At 43.8% G+C, this 23468-nt stretch overlaps 2 protein-coding genes and 1 pseudogene across 2 annotated transcripts; 2 read left to right on the top strand and 1 right to left on the bottom strand.

Annotated features, from left to right (window-relative positions):
* Positions 1-6875: 6875 nt before the first annotated feature.
* On the bottom strand, positions 6876-8747 carry LOC127785581 (BTB/POZ and MATH domain-containing protein 1-like). Its single transcript, XM_052312979.1, has 2 exons — positions 8671-8747; positions 6876-7902 (listed from the first exon to the last, which is right to left on the bottom strand). Exons 1-2 carry the CDS (start codon positions 8745-8747, stop codon positions 6876-6878), a joined length of 1104 nt encoding a protein of 367 aa, XP_052168939.1.
* A 4953-nt stretch (positions 8748-13700) lies between these two features.
* LOC127785876 (uncharacterized) lies at positions 13701-20162 on the top strand (annotated as a pseudogene).
* Positions 20163-21451: 1289 nt separating this feature from the next.
* LOC127785579 (BTB/POZ and MATH domain-containing protein 1-like) lies at positions 21452-22609 on the top strand. The gene has a single exon (XM_052312976.1). The coding sequence runs from the start codon at positions 21452-21454 to the stop codon at positions 22559-22561; it is 1110 nt and encodes a 369-aa protein (XP_052168936.1). The 3' UTR covers positions 22562-22609.
* Positions 22610-23468: the final 859 nt, after the last annotated feature.

Genomic DNA, 23468 nt, shown 5'->3' with positions numbered 1-23468 from the left:
TTAATCACGTATTGGGTTCCTATATGGACTCCTCTTTCAATATTGCATATTTTTAATTCCGAATTTCAGCTATTTTTTTATTGTATTTTTATTTGGACTCTTCTTTTCTTTTTCTCTGATTAATGTGGGAAATTAATCTCGTATTGGGTTTTATATGTACTCTTCTTCCAATATTGCTTAATTTTAATTCCGAATTTCAGTTATTTTTAAATTGTATTCCTACTCGAAGTCCTCTTTTTTCTTTTTCTAATTTCGAAATTTATTTTATTTTTATTCCAAATTATAATTAATCACGTATTGAGTTCCTATATGGACTCCTCTTTCAATATTGCATATTTTTAATTCCGAATTTCAGCTCTTTTTTTATTGTATTTCTATTTGGACTCTTTTTTCTTTTTCTCCGATTAATGTGGGAATTTCTAGCCTCCACAGCAAACGTGGTGCCTCCTTTCAAGGCTGTTTTAATAATATAACTAGCTAGGTGGCCCGCGCAATTGCGCGGCTAGCACCTATACAAAATTATATATTTTTATATGATAAGGTTTGAAAGACCAAACCTTATCATTCCTGTGTTTCTAATTTTATAATTTTACACCAGTTGCTACCCGTTACTTCTGTTATCTCATTTTTTATTTGCTTGCTTGATCTATTATTGTTTCTATTCATTCTCTTTGGAAACTTTTAAAATTGGATCTTATAGTTTTTAGAGTTTATCGTCTCATCGGGCTTCGTTTTTATAATTTATAGAATTCCTGCCAAACGCTACCATTATACTTCTCTACGGCCCGTCCACTGTCTGTTCTCTTTATTGTCATTGTTATTTTAAAAATCAAACATAATTATCATTTAGGTTCATTTTATTAGTTTCTAGAAGTTTCGTCAAAATGTCAGCGACTTTGTCACTGTACTCTAATACGGCTCGCCCGCTGCCTCCATTCTTTATTCTCATTAAGATTTTAAAATCAAACATGATCATCATTGGGGTTTTTTTTTTTTACTTTTCAGAAGCCCAAACCTTTTAAAATTGGACCTTATAGTTTTTATAATTTATTGTCTCGTTGGATTTCATTTTTTATAATTTTTAGAAATCCCATGAAACGTTGTCAGTATACTCCTCTACGACCCGTCCGCCGTCTATTATTTATTATCATTGGGATTCTTAAAAATTGAACATAACTATTGTTGGAATTCTTTTTTTTACTTTCTACGGTAGCTTTGCCAATGTACTCCCATACAATCCGCCCGCTACCTCTTCTTTTTATTGTCATTGAGATTTTAAAAATCAAATATGATTATCATTGAGGCTTTTTTTTTTTACTTTCTAGAAGTCCCGCCAACCGCCTTGACCGGTTGCTTCACTACCTACCCGCCATCATTCTATTTGGTGTTTTATTAATAGTTTTTAGATGTCCCATTAACCGCCACCACTCTACTCCTTTATAGGTCTATTACTTAATTAATCACGTCATGTGTTTTAGATGGTCTTTTCTTCCAATAGTCTTTATTTTTATCACCAATTTTAGATATTTATAAATTGTATTCCTAGTTGAAATCTTATTTTTCTTTTTCTAATTTCAGAGTTTATTTTATTTTTTATTTCGAATTTTAACTAATAATGTACTGTGTTCTTTTAATATTTTATTTTTTATTTTCAATTTTAGTCGTTTTAAAATTGTATTCCTACTTGAACTCTCTTTTTAATTTGTCCAATTTTAGATTTTATTTTATTTTTCATTCCGAATCTTAATTAATCTCGTATTGGGTTCTTATATCTACTCTTATTTCAATATTGCTTATATTCAATTCCGAATTTCAGTTAATTTTAAATCGTACTCCTAGCTGAACTCTTCTATTATTTCTTTTCTAATTTCGATTTTTTATTTTTTTTTATTTTGAATTTTAATTAATCTCGTATTGGATTTTTATGTGTACTCTTCTTCCAATATTTCTTAATTTTAATTCCGAATTTCAGTTGTTTTTAAATTGTATTCCTACTCGAAGTCCTCTTTTTTCTTTTTATAATTTCGAAATTTATTTTATTTTTATTCCGAATTTTAATTAATCACGTATTGGGTTCCTATATGGACTCCTCTTCCAATATTGCATATTTTTAATTCCGAATTTCAGCTATTTTTTTATTGTATTTGTTATTTTTAAATTGTATTCCTACTCGAAGTCCTCTTTTTTCTTTTTCTAATTTCAAATTTTATTTTATTTTTATTTCGAATTTTAATTAATCACGTATTTGGTTCCTATATGGACTCCTCTTTCAATATTGCATATTTTTAATTCCGAATTTCAGCTTTTTTTTATTGTATTTCTATTTGGACTCTTCTTGTCTTTTTCTCCGATTAATGTGGGAATTTCTAGCCTCCACAGCGAACGTGGTGCCTCCTTTCAAAGCTGTTTTAATAATATAATAGATAGATTCATACAATAGTTACCTATAGATATATATTACACTAGTAATACTTTGTCTCACCTATCATATATACGCTATGTCTTATAGTCTATGCTGCAGTTGGCTAAAAAATCTATAGCTCGCTGCTCTTCTCTCTTATTATTTATCTTCTTAATATGTGTTTATAGATAGGTTATAGAGTAGGGAGCGAGGATGCGAGGCGACGAGCGGTGCATGCAACAGTTGGGTCCTTTCTCTATTCAGCACTCATGTGGGGGGCATGGCCTAGCCCAGCTTATCAGCCTAGTGTGTGTGGTATGGGTCTGGGTCCAGGGCGACAGCTAGCTGGATCAGCTGCACCACCCTGCCATATGACTATAGTTACCACATCTAATTATATCTATATAAGATAAAAGGTGATATATACAATACACCATATCTACACTACTTTCCAGCATACTAACCCAAATGATTTATTTTATTTGTTTGTCCAATCCTCTCTTTCTTTCATCTACTTTTTCTTAGGTTTTATGTGGAGGTTGCCCCTTACATGAGGGGTGGCATACGTTCTCTTTCCTCACTTATTTCTTCCACCTGATCATCCGATCCTATGTGTCATTTTTAAGATCAACACATGAAGCATTATAGTACTTGCCCTAAGGATGCATCCACGTATATCCTATCTGCATGATCCCTATGAGCACCTCATAGAGATTAGGCATCACTTTATCGATATGTACATCATCTACTACTGAATTAATATTTAATTGTAAATAAGAACACTCACGTTAAGTTTAAAATTTAAACTCAAATGAGCAGATTCCACCATAAGAAATTAACCGGTTTAGCTACCCTCGTTATTTAAGATACTAATAAGATATATTTTGTGAAACGAAAATGATATACGTACGATCTTGTTGTCTGGCTATTGTGTACGACTATGGCTACAGTGAAAGGCTCAGACGGCAAATGTCTCACTCCGTGATAGAATCCGACACGCAGGTGATGCCGTAATGGAGTCGGACATCAGTCGAACGCTGTCGTCGTATGTATATATAGCAGCGTTCTTTGTGAAAATATATAGTAAGTGATTTGGTTAAAAGTGCGAAGACAAAGAATATAATCATAAATTCATTATTACCACCTTATGAACTGTTACTACATAGAGTTTCATGCATTTTCATTGGCATTAAAGATGGCAGTAATCTGACCTCGTATTGCCCCGGGTCATGTTTAATTTGGTCATGGGCTTGCAACCTGACATTGTTCGCTCTCGTCAGATTTAGCCTCCGTAGGGATCAGGGATCAAAACATCTCGGAAATGGACGAAAAACAGTTTTACCATTTATGTTTTCATTCTATTTTTTGGAATCGGAAACATCATATACGAAAACGGAAGTAGATATTATTAAATATATATACAGAGCGAATACAATAACAAATATTTATCGAAATATTTAAATCAACAAAGATGTAGCTTTTTTTCGAAAACAATAAATCAACATTTCTAATTTTATCAATTAATAATAAAACAATTAGTGGAACACTTTCCATGAAAGTATAATAAATTAGAACTATATTTGTATATTTGTAAGTAGTAAGGCATGGCCTAATAAAAAAATAGTTAATGGGCGAAAAAAAATACAGATCTAAAGTACCATGCTCCATTCAAGTAACCATCTTATATAGCACTCGGTACAAATCTAAACATCCAGAGCAGAGAATACTAAAAATCAGTTGTATATGAAAAATAATTAGTTTCCGACTTTGAGGAGAAAAAACTGAATTCATTTATAGAAAGTTTCCTACCCATTCCGGTTTCTATCAGATAGTAGCCTTATCGTATTCATTTCTATTTCCGAGAAAAAAAAATAAATTCATTTCTGTTTCCAGAAAGTACCTTCCAAAAAAATTCTGACCGTCTTGTCCGGAAATCAAAAACTTTCCGAACCATTTTCATCCCTAGCCAGCCAAGACAGATTACGAGGTTCATGTTGGGTATTCCAGCGTACAAAGTGTACCGTACAGACAAAAGGCTAACAAGGTGAAAAGCAAGACGGTCTGACTCTTAACACAACTCCTTGGCTAGATGACACTGGAAACATTATTACAGGAAACTGAAAGCAGATATCAGAAAACAACGGCAGCGAATTTTATCTAAACTCCAGCTCTAAAAGTTTCTGCATTGCCAAAAGATCTTGTCGACCACTTCATTCATCACAATTTCTTCTCCAGGTTTCAGCAGCTACTATGCCTCAAAAAGATAACACGAAAAGCAATTGTTAGTGGAGTAAAAAGCTTTTTTTTCTTATCATATCATTCCTCACCAGCCATAGAGCCTAGGCACCACAGCCCCCAGCAACATGATCAAACCCCTGCAATTCTTAGTTCTAGCAGGCCCAATGAAGTCAACAAAAAACTTTCCAAAGTAGCTGGGAATCCGAGCCTTGCATTTCTTAACAAACCCCACAATAAAACAGCAATTGGACATTCAAAGATAATAATATGGTTAGCAGTTTCCAGGTAATTGCGAATAAGGCAAAAGGCAGGACTGAATCTTGTCTCTACTAGCCAGCCAAATGTCAAGCCGTCTAACATCCTCAGCCCCATGGAAGTAGAGAGCACAATATTGGATTTTGCAGTGTAGCAATTATTTATCGTCAGGGACCAAAGAATGTGATCTCCTTCACTAGAACGGGAAACCCCAGAAATAATATTATCCAGCTAAAAGAAAGGATCTCCTAAAAGAAAGGCTATCAAGCCACAGAGAAATGGCATCAGAAAACATGATGCTTTGCTGATTGCAAATCAGATAAATGGCAGGGTATTGGATTTTAAGAGGGAAAGAACACAACCAAACATCAGCCAAGAAGAATATGTGTTCCAGCTCCCAACTTCCAAGTCCCTTCCACTGAAAGCCAACATTTGATTCTGAGTAGGCTTTTTCCAAAATTGAGAACCCCCTTAATTATTGGATTGGAAGAAGCATCTCCCCTGCATGTCTGGACAGCAATATATCGATGTCTGCATGTAATATATTAATGACCGAAGGGAGTAATAAACAACATAAGATAATTAATAAAATGACGATTACATAAGCATCTATAGGTTTCTGAACCCTCCTCCAGAGGGAGATACAACCTGATGCAGAGATTAATCTCCCCAAAAAATAGTTAGCATGACAAAAATAACCATTTCTATGTTCTGTTTGGCCAAGCAAATTGTTGTGATGCCAACAATTTCTAGTTTTTTATGTTGTTTTGGAAAAGAGGATCCTGACAAGTTTACCACACTTCAGAAAGTGAGATATAACTGAAAGCATTGCAATCTATCTTCCAACATATACAGGACACCTGGAGCAATGATCCAACTCTGTCTTCAGAACCACAGAAGACATAAGTGCTGGGATTCCGCTAGCATCTTTTTTCAAATTATCTCTAGTCAAGATACTACTCTTGGGCAGAAGCCATGACAAAACCTTGATTTTGAGGGAAGTTTGGTTTCCCAGATATGGTTAAAAAGAGAATTTAGCACCACTCATTTTTATGGACCAGTACAAGGATTGAACCATGAATCTGGTCCCAACCTGACCAGGAAAGCTTATCTAAATCATCAGACAAATACAACTGAGAACAGGTATTAACACCAAAACAATCTTAGAGATAACATAAATTACCATTAAAACTGACAGTACTTATCTAACATCAAAAGAATCATAGAGATAACATACCACTAACATCAAAACAGAGATAAAAACTACTTTGGCTACTCCTTTATAGAGTAGAGCTAAAGCACAAATGCTTCCATTTCTCTTCCTGTCATCTAAATCAAGTATGCCAAAATGGAAGTCTAAATGCAGGTAACAAGGGACCATTCAGATTGAATAGTGAAAATGCAGAGATAGTAAAAAAAGCAGAGACGAAGTGGAAATACTTTCTAGCTTCTGCTTAGAGCAAGATCAATAGTAACGCCCACAGTCGGCGGCAATTTTCACCATGTCAGCAAAAGTTAGTTTAGCAGCTTATTAGCACAATAAGCAGGCTTTAACCCTGTCCATCCTTTCATTGCAAGAGTAGTATTTTATTCTTCATCCCCTCCGGTCTGTACTGGAGATTGTCTCACCGCTGCTGATCTATGGACCATGGTTGCACGGACGGAGCCTACTTTTCTCGAAACACACGTGCAGCCGGGCGACAATTTAGTCGCCGGCTCGCCCTCTCTCTCCTGCTTTTTTTCTGCCAACTCATTGCTCGCGTCTACGTGGCTTGCATATCGCCCGTATTCCGGCTCCTATTGTACCTGCTCTTAGGATAGATGTAGTCATAATTTCATATAGACATGTTAACAAAAGCCTACACATAGGGAGATCGGCTGCATGCCTGCTTGCTAAAAGAAGACAAGATACCTACCTGATGACAGGCTGAGATTCCGAAACCACAAACTACTATTGCTAGAACACACAAACACTAAGTCACTAGGCATGACTTGGTGGTGGAGGTGCCAGCATGGCAACCAGCTCTTCCATAAGAGAAGGGCAGCTCCTGCTCAGATGCTTGAAGCCGTTGTTGGCGATGACAACACTCAGGTTCGCCGGTGAGCCGAGAAAATTGAAGCACGCTTTCTTTAGCCCTTCGCAATGGTGCTGATCAGCCAGTGCTAGGATGTTCGATAACGTGCCCACGCTAACGTACTTGCACAACTTCTCCTCGCACATCAGCTTGAGCCTCTGCCGATTGTACCGATCTGCCGCGACAAGTAGATGCTGGCACATGACATCTTCCTCCTTCATCTCTGGCAACGTGTCGGTGTACACGAAGCGGAGCAACAGCTTGAACACCTGCGCCTCCATGTCTTGGATGCGCACGACTCCGGCGGCGTTGCCCTCCTTCATCAAGCCATAGAGCTCCGCGTTGAAGACTGGCGACCGCGCTGCGAGCACGCACCGGTGCGCGGCGAACGTCTCGTCACCAACCTCAAACACCACGTCGGCGCCCTTCTCGGTCTCCAGAAGGTTGCCGAACTGCTGGTTTAGCTCAGACGGTGGCACGCTGACGAAGGTTGTGGTGGTGATTTCAGTGCGGATCTCGCCGATAACCGCTACGTCGCACCGGATGGTGAAGGAGTCGTCCCTGAGATCTTTGGACTTCTCAAAACCATCCCTTTTGATGAACTTCGGACAACCCCAAGACCAAAAACTCTCACCACCATAAGTATTTACTTCCGCGGATGCCAATGAATGTGGCTTCTCCACCTTGTCGGTGAAACTAATCTGGAATTGGAACTGCGCCTTCACCTTCACATTCTTGGTGGCCTTCTCGTCCAGAGAGAGGTATAGCGATATGTAGTCGGCGCAGTCGGCTGACTCCCCATTGGGATAGTAGTTGATGCGCCAGCGGTGGCTGCCGACGGTGAACTGGCTGGAACGGAGGAAGGAGCCGGTGGGGGTCGTCGCCTTGGTGCGCGAGTAGCAGCCGATCTTGAGGAGGTGGTACCCGGAAACTCTAATGCGCGATTGATCGCTACCACGATCGGGCAGCGATCGCCCACCCTCCCCTCTCCCTCCCTCCACATTTCCTTTTTTGGCACCGCATTACTTTCCTATTTTAGTAAATTTATACACCTAAAGTTTATAGACCCAAAGTTTATAAATCAAAAGTTTATATATCCTATTCAAATTTAAATTTGAATTCAAATATATAGTATTTCTATACATCTAAGTTTATAGACATAAAGTTTATAGACCTAAAGTTTATAAATCAAAAGTTTATATACCCGATTCAAATTTGAATTTAAAATATATTCGATTCAAATTTGAATTTGAATTCAAATATTTTTTATATATAGTATTTAGTTTCATCTAAAGTTTATACACCTAAAGTTTATAGACCCAAAGTTTATAAGTCAAAAGTTTATGTACCCAATTCAAATTTGAATTTGAATTTAAATTATATCTGATTCAAGTTTGAATTTGAATTCAAATATTTTTATATATAGTATTTCTATACATCTAAAGTTTATACACCTAAAGTTTATAGACCCAAAGTTTATAAGTCAAAAGTTTATATACCCGATTCAAATTTGAATTTGAATTCAAATATTAGTTTATAGATCCAAAGTTTATAAGTCAAAAATTTACATAACCGTTTCAATTCTGAATTTAAATTTAAATATTTATGATGTAGTAGGTAGAGAAAAAGGAAAGGAGTAAGGGGGGAGAGGAGGGAGGGACCACAGCGATCACCCGCGCATTAGGCGTACCCAGGTGGTACCCGGTCTCCGTGTCGACGACAATGGCGGAGGCGGAGCCGAGCCGCGAAGGGCTCCTGTGGCAGGCGGCGGGGGCCATGGCAGGACACTGCTCGCCGCAGCTCTTGTAGGGTTTAGCACGGATTGGGGATTTGGGGGAGAGAAGACGAAGCGACGACAACAGCGTTTGGTTGTGGGAGATTTTTTTTACAGCAATATGCGGGGACTTATGTGGTGTTCCTGAAGATGATGATAAAAGTTACTCCATTCGTACTCGTAAAGGAAAGGAAGTCGTTTAAGACAATATTTAAGTCAAACCTTGGAAATATAAATCATGAATAACTCTCAAGTTGTTGAGTTTAAAAATGTAAAAATTATATGAATAGATTTGTCTTAAAAAATACATTTATAAAAGTATACATATATCACTTTTCAATAAATATTTTTATAGAAACACGAAGTCAAAGTTGTGTTTTGGAGACCGTGTTGCTGTCCAAAACGACTTTTTTTATGAGTACGGAGGGAGTACGTACTTGGCAAATTTTGCTACAGGACACTGCTATTATGGTTTTAGTCCTAAGACACCGCAAAAACTAATTTTTGAGAGAAAACACTCCATAATCGTGGTATTTTGCCAGTGGATACTGTGCTGACTAAAATATAATTTCCATGTTGACGAGGTGCTACGGGGCCCATTTTTTACGCAGTGTGACCGAAATGCCCATGGGACCTCACGCCGGAGTCACGTTGCAGCCTTGCTACAGCCTTACATGGAATACTCCGCAAGCCACACAGCAAATATGCAAGTGCACAAGGATACCAAAGAAGGTATAATATAGGACACATTTGCAAAAGCAGCATTTAGCAAACATTTGAGAATTATAAAACAGTAGAGTAATTAATCATCAATATTAATCAACATTGAATAGCATACCCATGCTGCATAGGCCCAACCAAACCTGAACAAACCATACCCGGCTGTGCATCTCCAAACCAGAAATGTACCATTCTAAACTAGGAGCTAAATTAATTACCATCAATTATCACATTATTATTAATGAGTCGTATGTGACTAATTACGAAAGACATTGTTAGATCCGCTCATAACCGCCAGCACGGCTATTCGAATAGTTTTACTCTGGCCAGAGATGTACCACTGTACCCATAAGACACAGCCCCACAACATGTCACCATGCACCTCAATACCACCACGATACCTCGGAAAGGAGCTGTGACAGTACCCCTCGCATAACACAATCCACCACAGCTCACCATTCCTGGATCATAATCACCCCCTTATAAACAAGGCATGGATTCCCCAACGATCCCCGTGGGCTTAATCTCCACCACTTCTCAGTCTGGTGCCCCACAATGAACCGTGCTATACAAAAGGTAAAGTCGTTGCCCATGCTGGCTTGTGGTTGGCACGGTTAATGTTTCACAACTGAAACTCGTGGACCGGTCCTTAATTGTCATGAGCACGACCATCAAAACCATGTGCTCACAACCCATCATTATCAAGTTTTAATTGGCAATTAATTAATTAACCAATCACAATTGACCATCGTGAGCTACCATTAAATATCCATCATTAGGTAATAATGAAAAATTAATCATCCCAATAGTGTGCTAATGTTTCTAAGCATGGCTAAGCAATTATATCTAATATCTAGCTGAACCAATATATAAATCCAACTAGTCAAATTATAACCCGAGGTAATCAAGAAATAGGGTAATCAATGCAAATTGGCCATAACAAGGAATAGGTTCAAACCATCCGGTGACATTCAAAAATAAATGCACAATTGAAATAAATAGAGAATTTAAATATAGGATCAACATGCGCAAAAGAATTGTGTTAAAGATCTGTGTGACTTGCCTTGCAGAACCACTTCCGACGCACTCACGAACCTTCGAAACGACGGAAACGACAAGCTAATACGCAAAACGAGGAAAAAAAGACTAATAAACACCAAATAAACAGTACATATAAAGTAAACAAACATGTAAATCATGTTTTTAGATGAATTTAGAGACTTGAACGGCCTCGTTCCGATTTCATATGAATTAGTTACGAATTTTACGAGATTTAATTCCAATTACCTATTAAAGAAAAGATTAATCCAAAATAATTAAACCATTTACAAATGATTTATAACTGAGATAAAAGATTAAAACAACCTTCGGAAAATATCAGATCATATTTGGTAGATGACATTTATTAAGAAGAAATAATATGCCACTGAAAAGAGGGAATAGATTTATATCGATTTTGGACGGCTTAGACTACTCTTGACATAGAGTTGACCAAGATGGGATGGCTTAAGATTGATCTGAACCGAAGAGCACGAGAAGAGCGGTTGCTGGCGAACCACGGCATGATGATGCAAACGGAGAGCACCGGGAGGTAGAGAAGGCGACGGCTATTCTTACCAACACTTACACGACGACGGACTGCGATGAAGATGGCCAGCGACGAGCTCCGAAGGGCGATGAGGTACTGATCTACGATGGCGACGGTGTTCCGGCGATCTTTGGCGAAGAAGAGGTGGTGGACGGTGTTCTCCTCGCTGCTGTGAATCCAGTGGAGACGACGGAGACCGAAGGCGAGGACGGACGGCGACGAACGACGCGGCGGGAGGCAACGGCGGTGCTCCGTTTCACGACGACAGGCAACCTCCGGTGGAATTTGGCGCAAAACAACCAGAGGCCGTGGTAGAGCTCGACTTTGTGGAGCCGAGGGAGGTGTCGGCGCTGACCAGCGACGGCCGAGGCGACGGCACACTGGAGCGGCGGCCGGAGGTGGAGAGAGAGGGAGGTCGCGGGCAGGGACGGCTAGGGCTCGGCGAAGGACAGGACTTGAGGGGATAGGTAGAGGACGACTAACGGGTCATTTATATAGGCACACGAGCTCGGGTCCGGGCCCAAATCGACGGGAAAAACTGTGGGAAAGTTTAGGATCCTCGCTCGGGAAAAGGAAAGATTGATCCACGAAATTGGAAAGGATTTCCATAGAAACTTTTGGGGATTTATTGGAAAAAAGGAAGAGGAGATTGAGAGGATTCCATTTCCGCAACTAATTTGGAAAGAGGAGCAACGAGGAGACCGGATTTTGGAAGGAGATCGGCGGCTGCACAGCACACGCACGGGAGAGAGAGGCGGTGGGAGGTTGAAGAAGGTACTGTAGCGATAGGGAGGCAAAACAGACTTTTGTCTGGCTGAAAAGCAAAGAAGTGGAGGGACAATAAATAGACTTCTCGGAAATAGAGCAGACGGCGCAGAGGACGGATGGGCTGAGGATTAAAGATAGACTTTTCTAGTTTCAGCCCAGAAAGGAAAAGGAGATTTAATTTACTGTTCCAATTAAATTAACCAAAATGAAATAATTTTTTAATTAATAAAAATACTTAAAATGCTCAAATAATTTCAAGAAAAATCCTAAAAATAACTGGACACTCAAAGTATTTAAAAAATTAAAACCAGATCATTTAATGATTAATTTATTGATGAAATAATTGCTGAACTCTTCTTTGTATTATTAAAATTAATAATTGAGCTCTGAAAAATCCGAGAAAATTCCAGATAGTATAATTAATCATGGATAATTCAATGAAAATTAAGTCTAGCCATGCTTTTTATTTAGGAAATTTTATTTCCCCCATTTAACTTCACTTGTAAATTAATGAACTTTTACTATAAATTCTATTAATAATTTATTAAATAATTTATAAATCCTGAAACGGAAAATGCGGCGTGTGGCGGCGTCTGTGAGGCAGGTTCTCGGCAAAGATCGCGAACTTAGCCAGAAGCGGTTGTGGCTCGGCAACTTCGACACCATCGAGGAGGTCGCCGCCATGTTCGACGTTGTGCTGCTGATAGCTGATTCGGTGTCGGCTCCTCCTCCCCACATGGTCGTCCACAACCCAGCCATCGATGTCAAAGTCGTGGGCTAGCGGGAGAGGAGAGGAGACGAAGAAGGCGAGAAGTAGGTGGGGAGAGAGACGATGGTGATGGGTGCGGATGAGGACGAGCAGTGGCGAATGAACCAGGGTCGCATGGCGAGGTTCTTCCACCTGTTCAACCGTCAGGCAGATTCAACATTGCTGACGGGTTGAATAGCAGCGAAGAAGAGACATCAGGAAAGGCAAGGTTGGGATGTAGCGAGGCCTAGGAGGACAGATCTGGTGGCCACGGGCACTGTGAGCGATGGATCCGATGGCAGCAGGCCTCGAGAGCTCCAGTAGCAGTTGATGCTGTGACGACGGTGGGCTTGGGTGCATAGATCTTCCCTTTTTTTCCGCCACGATTGTATATGTGAGTTTGCGATCTGATTTTATATACGTATGAACCAAAAATTGTTGAACTAGATCCAAATTATTGAATTGAATTTGTGTAACGGGATCCAAACTGTTGTGTGTTTGAATTGAATTAAAGTTGTTGAATTATATTTTTTAGCAATTGGTAATTGCGATGGAACTATTTTCTTGCTAAAATCATTTCCAGAATAAGCCACCCATCCCTCAAAAAGTAATTTGTGCAGACGGACGGCTTTAGGCCGGACCCCACGTAAAAATTAATTTTTTTTCCTAACGGTTCCTTAGGTGGACGGCATGTAAAAATTGGATTTTTACAGCTGAACTGCCTTTGAAAATCAACATTCCCACATTGTTTACGTATAGTGGTAAAACCGCATTCACAAATCATAGAAAGCTCTTTTGTAGTATGAAAAGGAACTAGAGTTACCGATTAACCTGAGAGGAGTTGTTTAACAAAAAAAAAAAGAAAAAACCCGGAAAGCTGAGAGGAGTTTTTTAAATAAACAAAAGGGGGAAACCTGAGAGGAGTTGTGATACGATGCGTGGACACACTGGACAGTGGATATCGAAAAATTTTGCTGTCGTGAATCCGTCGTCTCGTCTCGTTGCGTCTCCTTCATCTTAATTTGCAACATTAGTTCCTTTCTTATCTCCAGCGCTTAACCATATACGCGAATCAGCAGCTATAGCGTCAAGCAGCAAAGCAAGCAATAGACGACGAGCCCACCTTGCCGCCCATGGGTCAATGCGCCATGTCTCACACGCGCTCAGCTACCACCGCCGGCGCCGGCGGTAAGCCGCCGATCGCGCCGCCGCCGACGTCCTCCGCCTCCGCCATTGTCGCCGACACGGCCAGCGGGTACCACCTCTTCAAGATCAACGACTACTCGCGTACCAAGGACATCTTCCCCACCGGCAGTGCCCTCAAGTCCCGCGCGTTCACCATCGGCGGCCACCAATGGCGCATCCATTACTACCCCAACGGCAACACGGAGGAGTGCGGCGAGTACATCTCCCTGTTTCTTCATCTCGACGAGATTGTCACCGACAAGAACGTGTACGCGCAGCACGGGTTCCGTTTATTCGACGAGTTTGCCGGTGATAATGATGACGATGATGAACTGCAGCCTTCCTCCATCGCTGACCTCGGGCAGGTCAGTACCTTTGGTGGCAACAACATTGGGTTGGGACGACTGAGGTTTATCAAAAGGGAAGAGTTGGAGAAATCCAAGTATCTGAAGAACGATTCCTTCACCGTCCGATGCGATGTCGTCGTCACCAAGCGGATCCGGTCGGAGGAGACGCCATTGGTGGTGAGGACCTCTCCAAAGCCAAAGGCGGCGAGGTTCGTCACCGTGCCGCCGTCCGATCTGCACCGGCATCTTCAGGACCTCCTCTGTGCCGAGAAGGGTGCCGACGTGGTGTTCGAGGCCGGTGGCGAGACTTTTACCGCTCACCGGTGCGTGCTCGCGGCCCGGTCACCGGTCTTCAGCGCGGAGCTGTTTGGATCAATGAAGGAGAGCGACACCTCGGTGGTCATCCGCATCGACGACATGGAGGCACAAGTGTTTAAGGCCCTGCTCTTCTTCGTGTACACCGACTCGTTGCCGGAGACGAAGAAGGAGGACGAATATGCCATGTGCCAGCATCTACTCGTCGCGGCGGACAGGTACAACATGGAGAGGCTCAAGCTAATATGTGAGGACAGGCTATGCAGCTACATCGGTGTGGGCACGGTGACGACTATACTGGAGTTGGCCGAGCAACACAATTGTGATGGCCTAAAGAAAGCATGCTTTGATTTTCTCAGCTCTCGGAAAAACCTGAAAGCTGTCACGGCCGGTGAGGGCTTGGAGCATTTGGGCAGGAACTGCCCTTCCCTTGTGAATGAGTTGATTGCCACGCTCGGCAACTTAATTCAGTGACATCAGTGTTCTTGGCAATGGATTTCGGAGCACTCGCGTCATCAGATAATTCCTGTTTCAGGGCTAGCAATTCTGCTGGTGCTATCAAGCTTCTGCAGAAGTAGACAGAAATTCTTTGTTTTTTTCATGGCATATCTACAGCTATCCCAATTCATCAAGAATAATGACTTGTTTTTGTCAAAAATAAATCAGGAATATTGACTTTATTGTTACTCATAATATAGCTATATTAGTTAGCCTTGGCTTTTGTGTATTCTTGTAGATATACTGCCAACATATTTGCCTAAATAATTTATAACCCTACAATAATACGATCAAATGATTACTATGCAAGCTGTTGGACACAGATTAGCTCTACCATATACCTGACGAGGTAGGGCAGTTATTCTGGATCAAGGCTTGCAATTTTGTTTTGCATATTTCGGAGTGTTTTTTTTTTAAAAAAAGTTGAACATATTAAACTAAATTTTTGACTAAACTCACAAAATATTGGAAAATATTGAAAAATTTTGGCAAAATAATGTCTTGCACGAAAGAGAGGGGGGGGGGGGGGGGGGGGGGCGTAGGGCGTCCAGAATTGCCGAAATTAATTTTTGACTGAATTTTTTCTTTTCGAATGGTCAGGCTGTTACCGACGTTTTATATAAAAGAAGAATATGTCCCATTTTAAGGAGAAACGAGACCAAACCTCACAATGCACAATTAATTAGGGAAACTGAGCGAAAACTACGACTACCACAAAACTCCACCAACAACACCCACACCAGCCTGTTAACAACTCAAAGAATGACAGAACCCAACACGGGCATCGTTGCCAAGCTTGTTGTAGAAGCTATAGGGCTGCTCCGACTTCGCAAGAAAGTGTCATCGTTGCCAAGTTTGCCGCCTAGCGACACAACAGCCTCGATTTCACAACAGGTACTTCAGCATTGCCAAAATAGACAACCAGATCCGACTTACTCCATTGGACATCAGCCAAAGCCCCCAAAGCACCGCCTCCTACACATTGCAGGCACCAATACACTTAGAAAGAGGCTGCAGGGTGTCATCATTGCCAAGCTTCGTCACACCCAACGGAGTAGCTCCAACTCCACACAGCAAAGTCAAACAAAGGGTGGTGATTGTCTTCCACATAGTAATAAGCGGATAAAAGAAGACAAAGGCCTCGTCAAGCATGCTAGGGCATAAGGTTCTCCAAAGAGGTGCCCCCATGGAGATCGATATAGGTGGAGGAAGAATACTATCACAACAACATGTCCGCCAAAATACGTCGTCGTCGTCAAGCTAGCCGATGGCTTAGCAAGGCTTTTGCCGGTGATTCACCATCCAACCCCACATGACCAACCTATCAAATGATCACCGATAAACCACAAAATCGTTCCTCGAAAACCCAAGCCACCACCCGCCATCATAGGCAGGCTAACAGGAAGCTACTGCGTCCACACCATCGCCGTTCTCTGCTGTGTAAATTGTACCTCCACCCGTCCTCTGCAGTTCCCCACGATCAAACCTATAGTAGTCCAGAGTCCAAACATAGGAGGGGAGGAGCTTATAGGAGAAAAGGATGCCTGGCAGACAAAAAGGACACAAGTCGCCACTGAGCCCAACTGCTTCCCTGAACACAACCATCAGCTGATGACCTCTGCAGCAGATGCGATCGCCATCTAGGAATTGCAGCCGCCATGGATCTAGTCAGCCGACACACATTCCATACCACGCCGCTCTCAGATCCGGCTTCCCTACGGTGCTCCCTATTAGCGGTGGCTAAGCACGAGGGGAGGGGATGGGAGGGGAGGCTATTCGACAACCAGCTGCCGCACGACGCTGAAATTCGCCGTCGAGGCTATCCCGCCATCCCCCATCACCAACGCCACCGAAGCCGCCTAGACGCAGCCGCGCTGAAGAAACTTCGTGCTCGTGCAGCCATCGTAGCCAGACCGTCAGCAGTGAGAGACCACCTGGGCGCCATGACCCCCTGGATATGGTTGGCCGCAGCCGTTGCAGCCACCGCAGCTAGATCCCCCGAGAGCTCAAGGAGAAGGAGGCCCCGCCGCCGCTGCCGTAGTTGCAGCCGCGCGATTTTCTGGTGGCCTGCTTAGGCGGCAAGGAAGGAGAGAGGGAGGGGTGGGGTGGCGACACGGGTGTGGGTTGCCGCCTGTGTCACCCTCGGGACGATGCGGGGCTGAGTAGGCTCTTTTTCTTTGGACTGAAATTGCAAACACTATTCTGAATATATGGCAGCAGATATGTTTCAGATGTTTAATTTGTATGAAAACCTTTTACCCAATACCAAAAGAATTCCAGACAAAAATAGCACCCATGTTCCACAATGCAAGCTCCTACCAATATAATCCAGGGACATTGTCTCCATAATTATTATCAGTATATACTACAATTGCCTGAGAACAAAAGCCTAAACAGAAACCACTTATTACCACTGCTCCGTTGCTAATAGCCAAGAACACATTAAGCATGACTCGATGGAGGGATTGGAGGCGCCAGCATGGCAACCAGCTCATTCACAAGAGAGGGGCAGCTCCTGCTCAGCTGCTCGAAGCCGTCGCCGGCGAGGACAGCACTCAGGTTCGCTGGTGAGCCGAGAAAATGTAAACACACCTTCTTCAGCCCGTCGCAGTGGTGCTGACCAGCCAGCGTGAGGATGTTCACCACCGTGCCAACGCCGACGTGCTTGCACAACCTGTCCTCGCAGATCAGCTTGAGCCTCTCCAGGTTGTACCGATCCGCCGCGACGTGCAGATGCAGGCATATGGTGCCTTCCTCCTCCTCCTCCATCTCCGGCAACGAGTCGGTGTACATGAAGCAGAGCAACGCCTTGAACACCTGCGCCTCCATGTCGTCGATGCAGACAACACCTGCCCTATCGCTCTCCTTCATCGAACCAAAGAGCTCCGCGCTGAACACGGGCGACTGCGCAGCGAGCACGCACCGCCGCACCGGTGCGCGGCGAACGTCTCGCCGCCGACCTCGAAAACCACATCCGCACCCTTCTCGGTGTCCAGAAGTTTGCCGAGCTTCTGGTTCAGGTCAGACGGAGGCACGGTGACGAAGGTTTTGGCGGCGATCTCCGTCGTCCTCTCGGTGCGGAGCTCGCCGACGACGGCTATGTCGCACCGAATGGTGAAAGAATCGTCCCTGAGATCGTCGGACTTCTCAAATTCATCCCTTTTGATCAACTTCACATGACCCCAAGTCAAGCACTCGTCACCAAAAGTTCTTACTGGTCTAGATGACAGCAAAGGCTGTGTGTTCACCTGGTCGGCGAAACAAATCTGAAACTGGGCTTTAACCTTCACACCCTTCGTGCTGGTGGCATTTTCATCTAGCATGAGGTGAAATGATATGTAATCGGCGAACATGGTTATGTCCCCGTTGGGGTAGTATCTGATGCGCCAACGGTGGCCGCTGACGACGAACTGGTCGGACGTGAGGGCTGCACCGTTGGGAGTGACCTTGGTTCGCGAGTAGCCGTCGATCTTGAGGAGGTGGTACCCGGTCACCGCGTCGGCCACAATGGCGGAGATGGTGCCGCGGCTGACGGCAGTAGCCATGACAGGCAGGCAAGCAAGGTTAACCGCCTGCTCGAGACGAACGAGATGAAAGACACAGAATTTGGTTAGGCAGGCAAACAGGGTTAACCGCCTGCTCGAGACGAACGAGATGAAAGACACAGAATTTGGTTAGGCAGGCAAACAGGGTTAACCGCCTGCTCGAGACGAACGAGATGAAAGACACAGAATTTGGTTAGGCAGGCAAACAGGGTTAACCGCCTGCTCGAGACGAACGAGATGAAAGACACAGGATTTGGTTGGGAATATGCTGGACTAACTACATCTTATGTGTTTTGGACTTATGGCTTGTATATAATACACAATGGAAACTTTGTGACCGAGTCGGAAAAATCACCAATGTTGCAGTTGTACACGGTAAACAGAGACACATATAATTCCGGTGAAAATTAAAGAAAAGAAGAAGCATAGTCACGGATCAATCTAATCTAAGAAAGGAACATTGTTACTAATATTTCTTGATTTTTTTTTTAAAAAAAGCTACAAACCCTTGTCGCGAGTAGCACTAGCAATCATAGGTCAGTGCGCCATGTCTCCCGCACGCTCTGGCACCACCGCCGGCAGCGGCGGCGAGCCGCCGACGCCGTCGTCGTCGCGATCCGCCTCCACCATCGTCGCCGGCACGGCCAGCGGGTACCACCTCCTCAAGATCGACGACTACTCGCGCACCCGGGATCTCTTCCCCACCAGCACTGCCCTCAAGTCCCGCGCTTTCACCATCGGCGGCCATCGATGGCGCATCCAATACTACCCCAACGGCAACACGCCCAACTGCGGCTATTACATATCCCTCTTCCTTCATCTCGACGAGGAAGTAACCAGGGAAGTGTACGCGCAGCTCTAGTTTCGTCTGCTCGACGACGAGTTGGGTGACAAATTACCGCCGCCGCCGCCGTCGCTGGATGCGAACAAGTTCTTCAGCCATGCCAGTTGGGGGCTACCAAAGTTCATCAAGAAGGAGGAATTGGAGAAATCGAGGCATCTCAAGGACAATTCCTTCACCGTCCGGTGCGACGTCGTCGTCATCACCGAGTTCGTCGCGAAGGATATGCCCGAGGCGACCGCGACGGCGGCGAGAAGAAGAACCCCTGCGAAGGGAACTGGAAGCTTCGTCAGCGTGCCGCCGTCCGATCTTCACCGGCATCTCAGTGAGCTCCTCCTCGGAGAGAAGGGCGCCGACGTGGTGTTCAAGGTCGGCGGCAAGACATTCACCGCTCACCGGTGCGTGCTCGCGGCCCGGTCGCCGGTGTTCGGCGCCGAGCTGCTAGGCTCAATGAAGGAGAGCCGCAGGAAGGCCGTCGTCCGCGTCGACGACATGGAGGCGCAGGTGTTCAAGGCGCTGCTCCGCTTCGCGTACACCGACTCGTTGCCGGAGATGAAGGAGAAAGACGAAGGTGCCATGTGCCAGCACCTGCTCGTCGCGGCGGACAGGTACGCCATGGAGAGGCTCAAGCTGGTCTGCGAGGAGAAGCTATGCGAGCGCATTGATGTGAGCTCGGTGGCGACCGTCCTGGCGCTAGCTGAGCAGCACCATTGTGATGGCCTGAGAAATGCGTGCTTTGATTTCCTTAGCTCTCCAGAAAATCTTAAAGCTGCCATGGCCGGCGACGGCTTCGAGCATCTTAGTAGGAGTTGCCCTTCTCTTATGACGGAGTTGGTTGCCATGCTCGGTAACTTAGTTCAGTGACAAACATATCATGTTTCGAAGATTCTTTATGCAGTAGTCATCAAAATTTTTCTCCAGGGTTCACTATATCGGTTTAGGGTTTTATATCGGGGGTCACCGAAATCCCGAAATTTCAGAAATTTTGGTCCGAAATTTCTAAAATTTTGAACAAAATTTAGTTGAATTTGAACAAATATCATCCAAATTTATGAAAAATTTGAAAATTTCGGCCGAATTAATATCGTATCGGGGGTAATTTCCAACCCTGTTTTTCTATGTTTTGTTAATTCATTGTATATATCTGCAAGACTACAACTCTGCCATTTGATCAGCAATGACTTTACTGTAGCCCTAGCCAACAGATAGTTATGTCAGTTGAACCTCCACATAGACTGCACGTTGCTTGGTTTTTACCTTCTTTGCACTGATTTATCTTCTCCGAAAATAAAATTGAGCAAAAACATTTCTATTCACAGATAAGAACGAAAAGAAAATGGTATTTTAGTGAACACCTCTCAGTTTAGGATGGCATTCTAGTTAATCAGTTTGAAGCGATGGGATTCCAGCGAAACCGCTCTTTTGCGATGGTATAATCCCAAATTTCTCGCTTTACATATGGCTGACACTAAATTTATTCACTTCACTGACTTTCATGCTGTGCCGGGCCGACCCACCGTGCCAAGGCAGCGGCCCAAGCACGGCCCAACTGTCGGGATGAGCCGGCATGGGCCCGACCGTGCCGTGCCTGGGCCGTGGCAAAGCGCTGTGCCATGGGCCGGGCCATCGGGCCGCAGTCCATATGGCCTCTTCATCAGTCTCAATTAAAACATGGACTTAAAAGGGGAGTTTTTGCCCTCCAACGGTCCAACCTTTCTATTAGTCTCCAACTCTCCATTAAACCTACAATAAGATAAACCAGGATAGAAAACTTGTAAATACAAAAGCTTAACTCGTATTTCTATCATATTCCATCGCAAACATATCAGGCACAGTAAAAATAACATGAGACCAAGATTCATAGGTAGCTGCCATTTAAGCTTTAGTGTATGTATTTCTAGGGACGTCAGAGCCCGACAAGGCGACAACGCGAATTCCGATTTAAAAAAACACAGCAGCGGATAAAGACGTTATTATATACTGCGTACCTGCATTGGCATCAAGAACCATGGATGCCGTCGTCGTCGCGTTTCCTTCTCCTTCCTCCTCCTCCGCAGCTAATCTTCCCCACCCCACGCTAAACTTTGCAAATCAGCAGCAACAGCATCAAGCTAGCATCAGCAACAAGAGACGGGCCTACATTGCCGCGGGTGATGAACCATGGAGCAATGTCTCCGACCACCGCCGCCACCGCCGTGTCCGCGTCCGCCATCGTCGCCAATACCTCCAGAGGGTACCACTACCTCAAGATCGACGGCTACTCGCACACCAAGGCCACGCCCACCGGCGAGGCCCTCTTCTCCTGCCAGTTCGCCATCGGCGGCCACCGCTGGCGCATCTGCTACTACCCCAACGGCAATGTCTTGGAGGCCGCGGACTACATCTCCATGTTCCTCGTGCTCGACGAGATCGTCGTCAGGAACGTCAAGGCTCAGTTCCAGATTCGCTTCGCCGATCAGGTTGAGAAGCAGCCGTCCTTGGCATGGAAGACCGTTCGAGCGTTCAATAAGCAAACTTCTTCGTCTTCTTCCTGGGGTTACCCCAAGTTCATCAGGAGAGAAGATTTGGAGAAATCGGAGTATCTCAGGGACGATTCGTTCACCATCCGGTGCGACATCATCGTGGTCGACAATTACCGTGCCGAGGACGCCAGCAGCGCCGCTGCCGGCTTCGTCTCCGTGCCTCCGTCCAACCTCCATAGCCACCTCGGCGACCTCCTCAAGAACGAGAAGGGCACCGACGTGGTGTTCGAGGTCGCCGGCCAGAGGTTCACCGCGCACCGGTGCGTGCTCGCGGCACGGTCACCGGTCTTCAACGCGGAGCTCTTTGGCATGATGATGGAGAGCGACACCACCACCAACGATGTCATCCAAATCGGTGACATGGCGGCGCTGGTGTTCAAGGCGTTGCTCCACTTCGTATACACCGACTCGTTGCCGGAGACGATGGAGGAGAGGGAGGACACCATGTGTGAGCATCTGCTCGTCGCGGCGGATCGGTACAACCTGGAGAGGCTGAAGCTGATCTGCGAGGAAAGATTGTGCAAGTACATTGGCATAGGCACGGTGATGGACATCCTCGCGCTGGCTGATCGACACCACTGCAAGGGGCTGAAGAAGGCGTGCTTCGATTTTCTCAGGTCGCCGGCGAACCTGAGTGCCGTCACCGGCAGCGAAAGCTTCGAGCATCTGAGCAGGAGCTTCCCCTCTCTTATGAAGGAGCTTGTTGACATTCTAGGAACTTCACATAATTATGCTTGGTGAGTTGTGGCAATATATAATAGCTTATTTAGGAAGAAACTCCAAATCGGGTGCCCGATTGTTTCTTAAAAAATCGGATGGTCAAATATTTTAGTTGACCACCAGTGAAACATTGAGTTATACATGGCTAGACAAAAAATTCAGTCCAAACATTTACTCCCTCTGTTTCATAATGTAAATCTTTCTAGCATTGCTCATATTCATATAGATGTTAATGAATCTAGACATGAAGTAATATTTTTTTGTGAAACACAGTGGAGACACACGTTGAAACATATCGTTATCGTGTATGAAACATTGAGTGTTAAAGAATTGAAAGATATCTGTTTCATAAAAAATATAATCTTGTGATATCTTATTGTAGATATTTAATTACAACGAATTCAATAGTGTGATCGAATAGATAAGTAGTTTAGAAGAAAAATCGTTTTGAAGGTCGCTAAATGCATACATGCATGGATAGATGGAGAGGAGACAGGTTAGGTGTAGTTAGTTGCGTGAATTTTATGAAACATAATAAAGACACTTAAACACATGCTGAAACATGTCTTTATCACGTATGAAACATATGATATTTTGTTGTAAATATTTAATTATAACGAATACAACGGTATGATCGAATAATTAGTTTAAGAAAGAAAATATTTAAATAGAGGAGGGAAGGATAATAAACTAGCTAGCTGTAGCTTCGTGAGCCTGATTTTTGTTGGCTGAATCGGTCTACCAATTCTATGTATTCTCCCTTTAGTCCCTTAGGTTATGAAGTTCTGTCGCTAGTTTTACGTGACAGTGGTAATGGGGCCAATGAAAGAATTGACTGCCAATAGTCTTTTCATGGAGAAAAACAGAATCCAACATATTGACATTTTCTACTCAGCAAATTATTTTTGTTCAAGATTTTTTTTTTTAG

Source organism: Oryza glaberrima, chromosome 10 (assembly GCF_000147395.1).
Source record: "Oryza glaberrima chromosome 10, OglaRS2, whole genome shotgun sequence".
Classification (NCBI taxonomy): domain Eukaryota; kingdom Viridiplantae; phylum Streptophyta; class Magnoliopsida; order Poales; family Poaceae; genus Oryza; species Oryza glaberrima.
The sequence above is the reverse complement of the archived record's forward strand: the minus strand, read 5'-3'. Positions and strand labels throughout refer to the sequence as shown.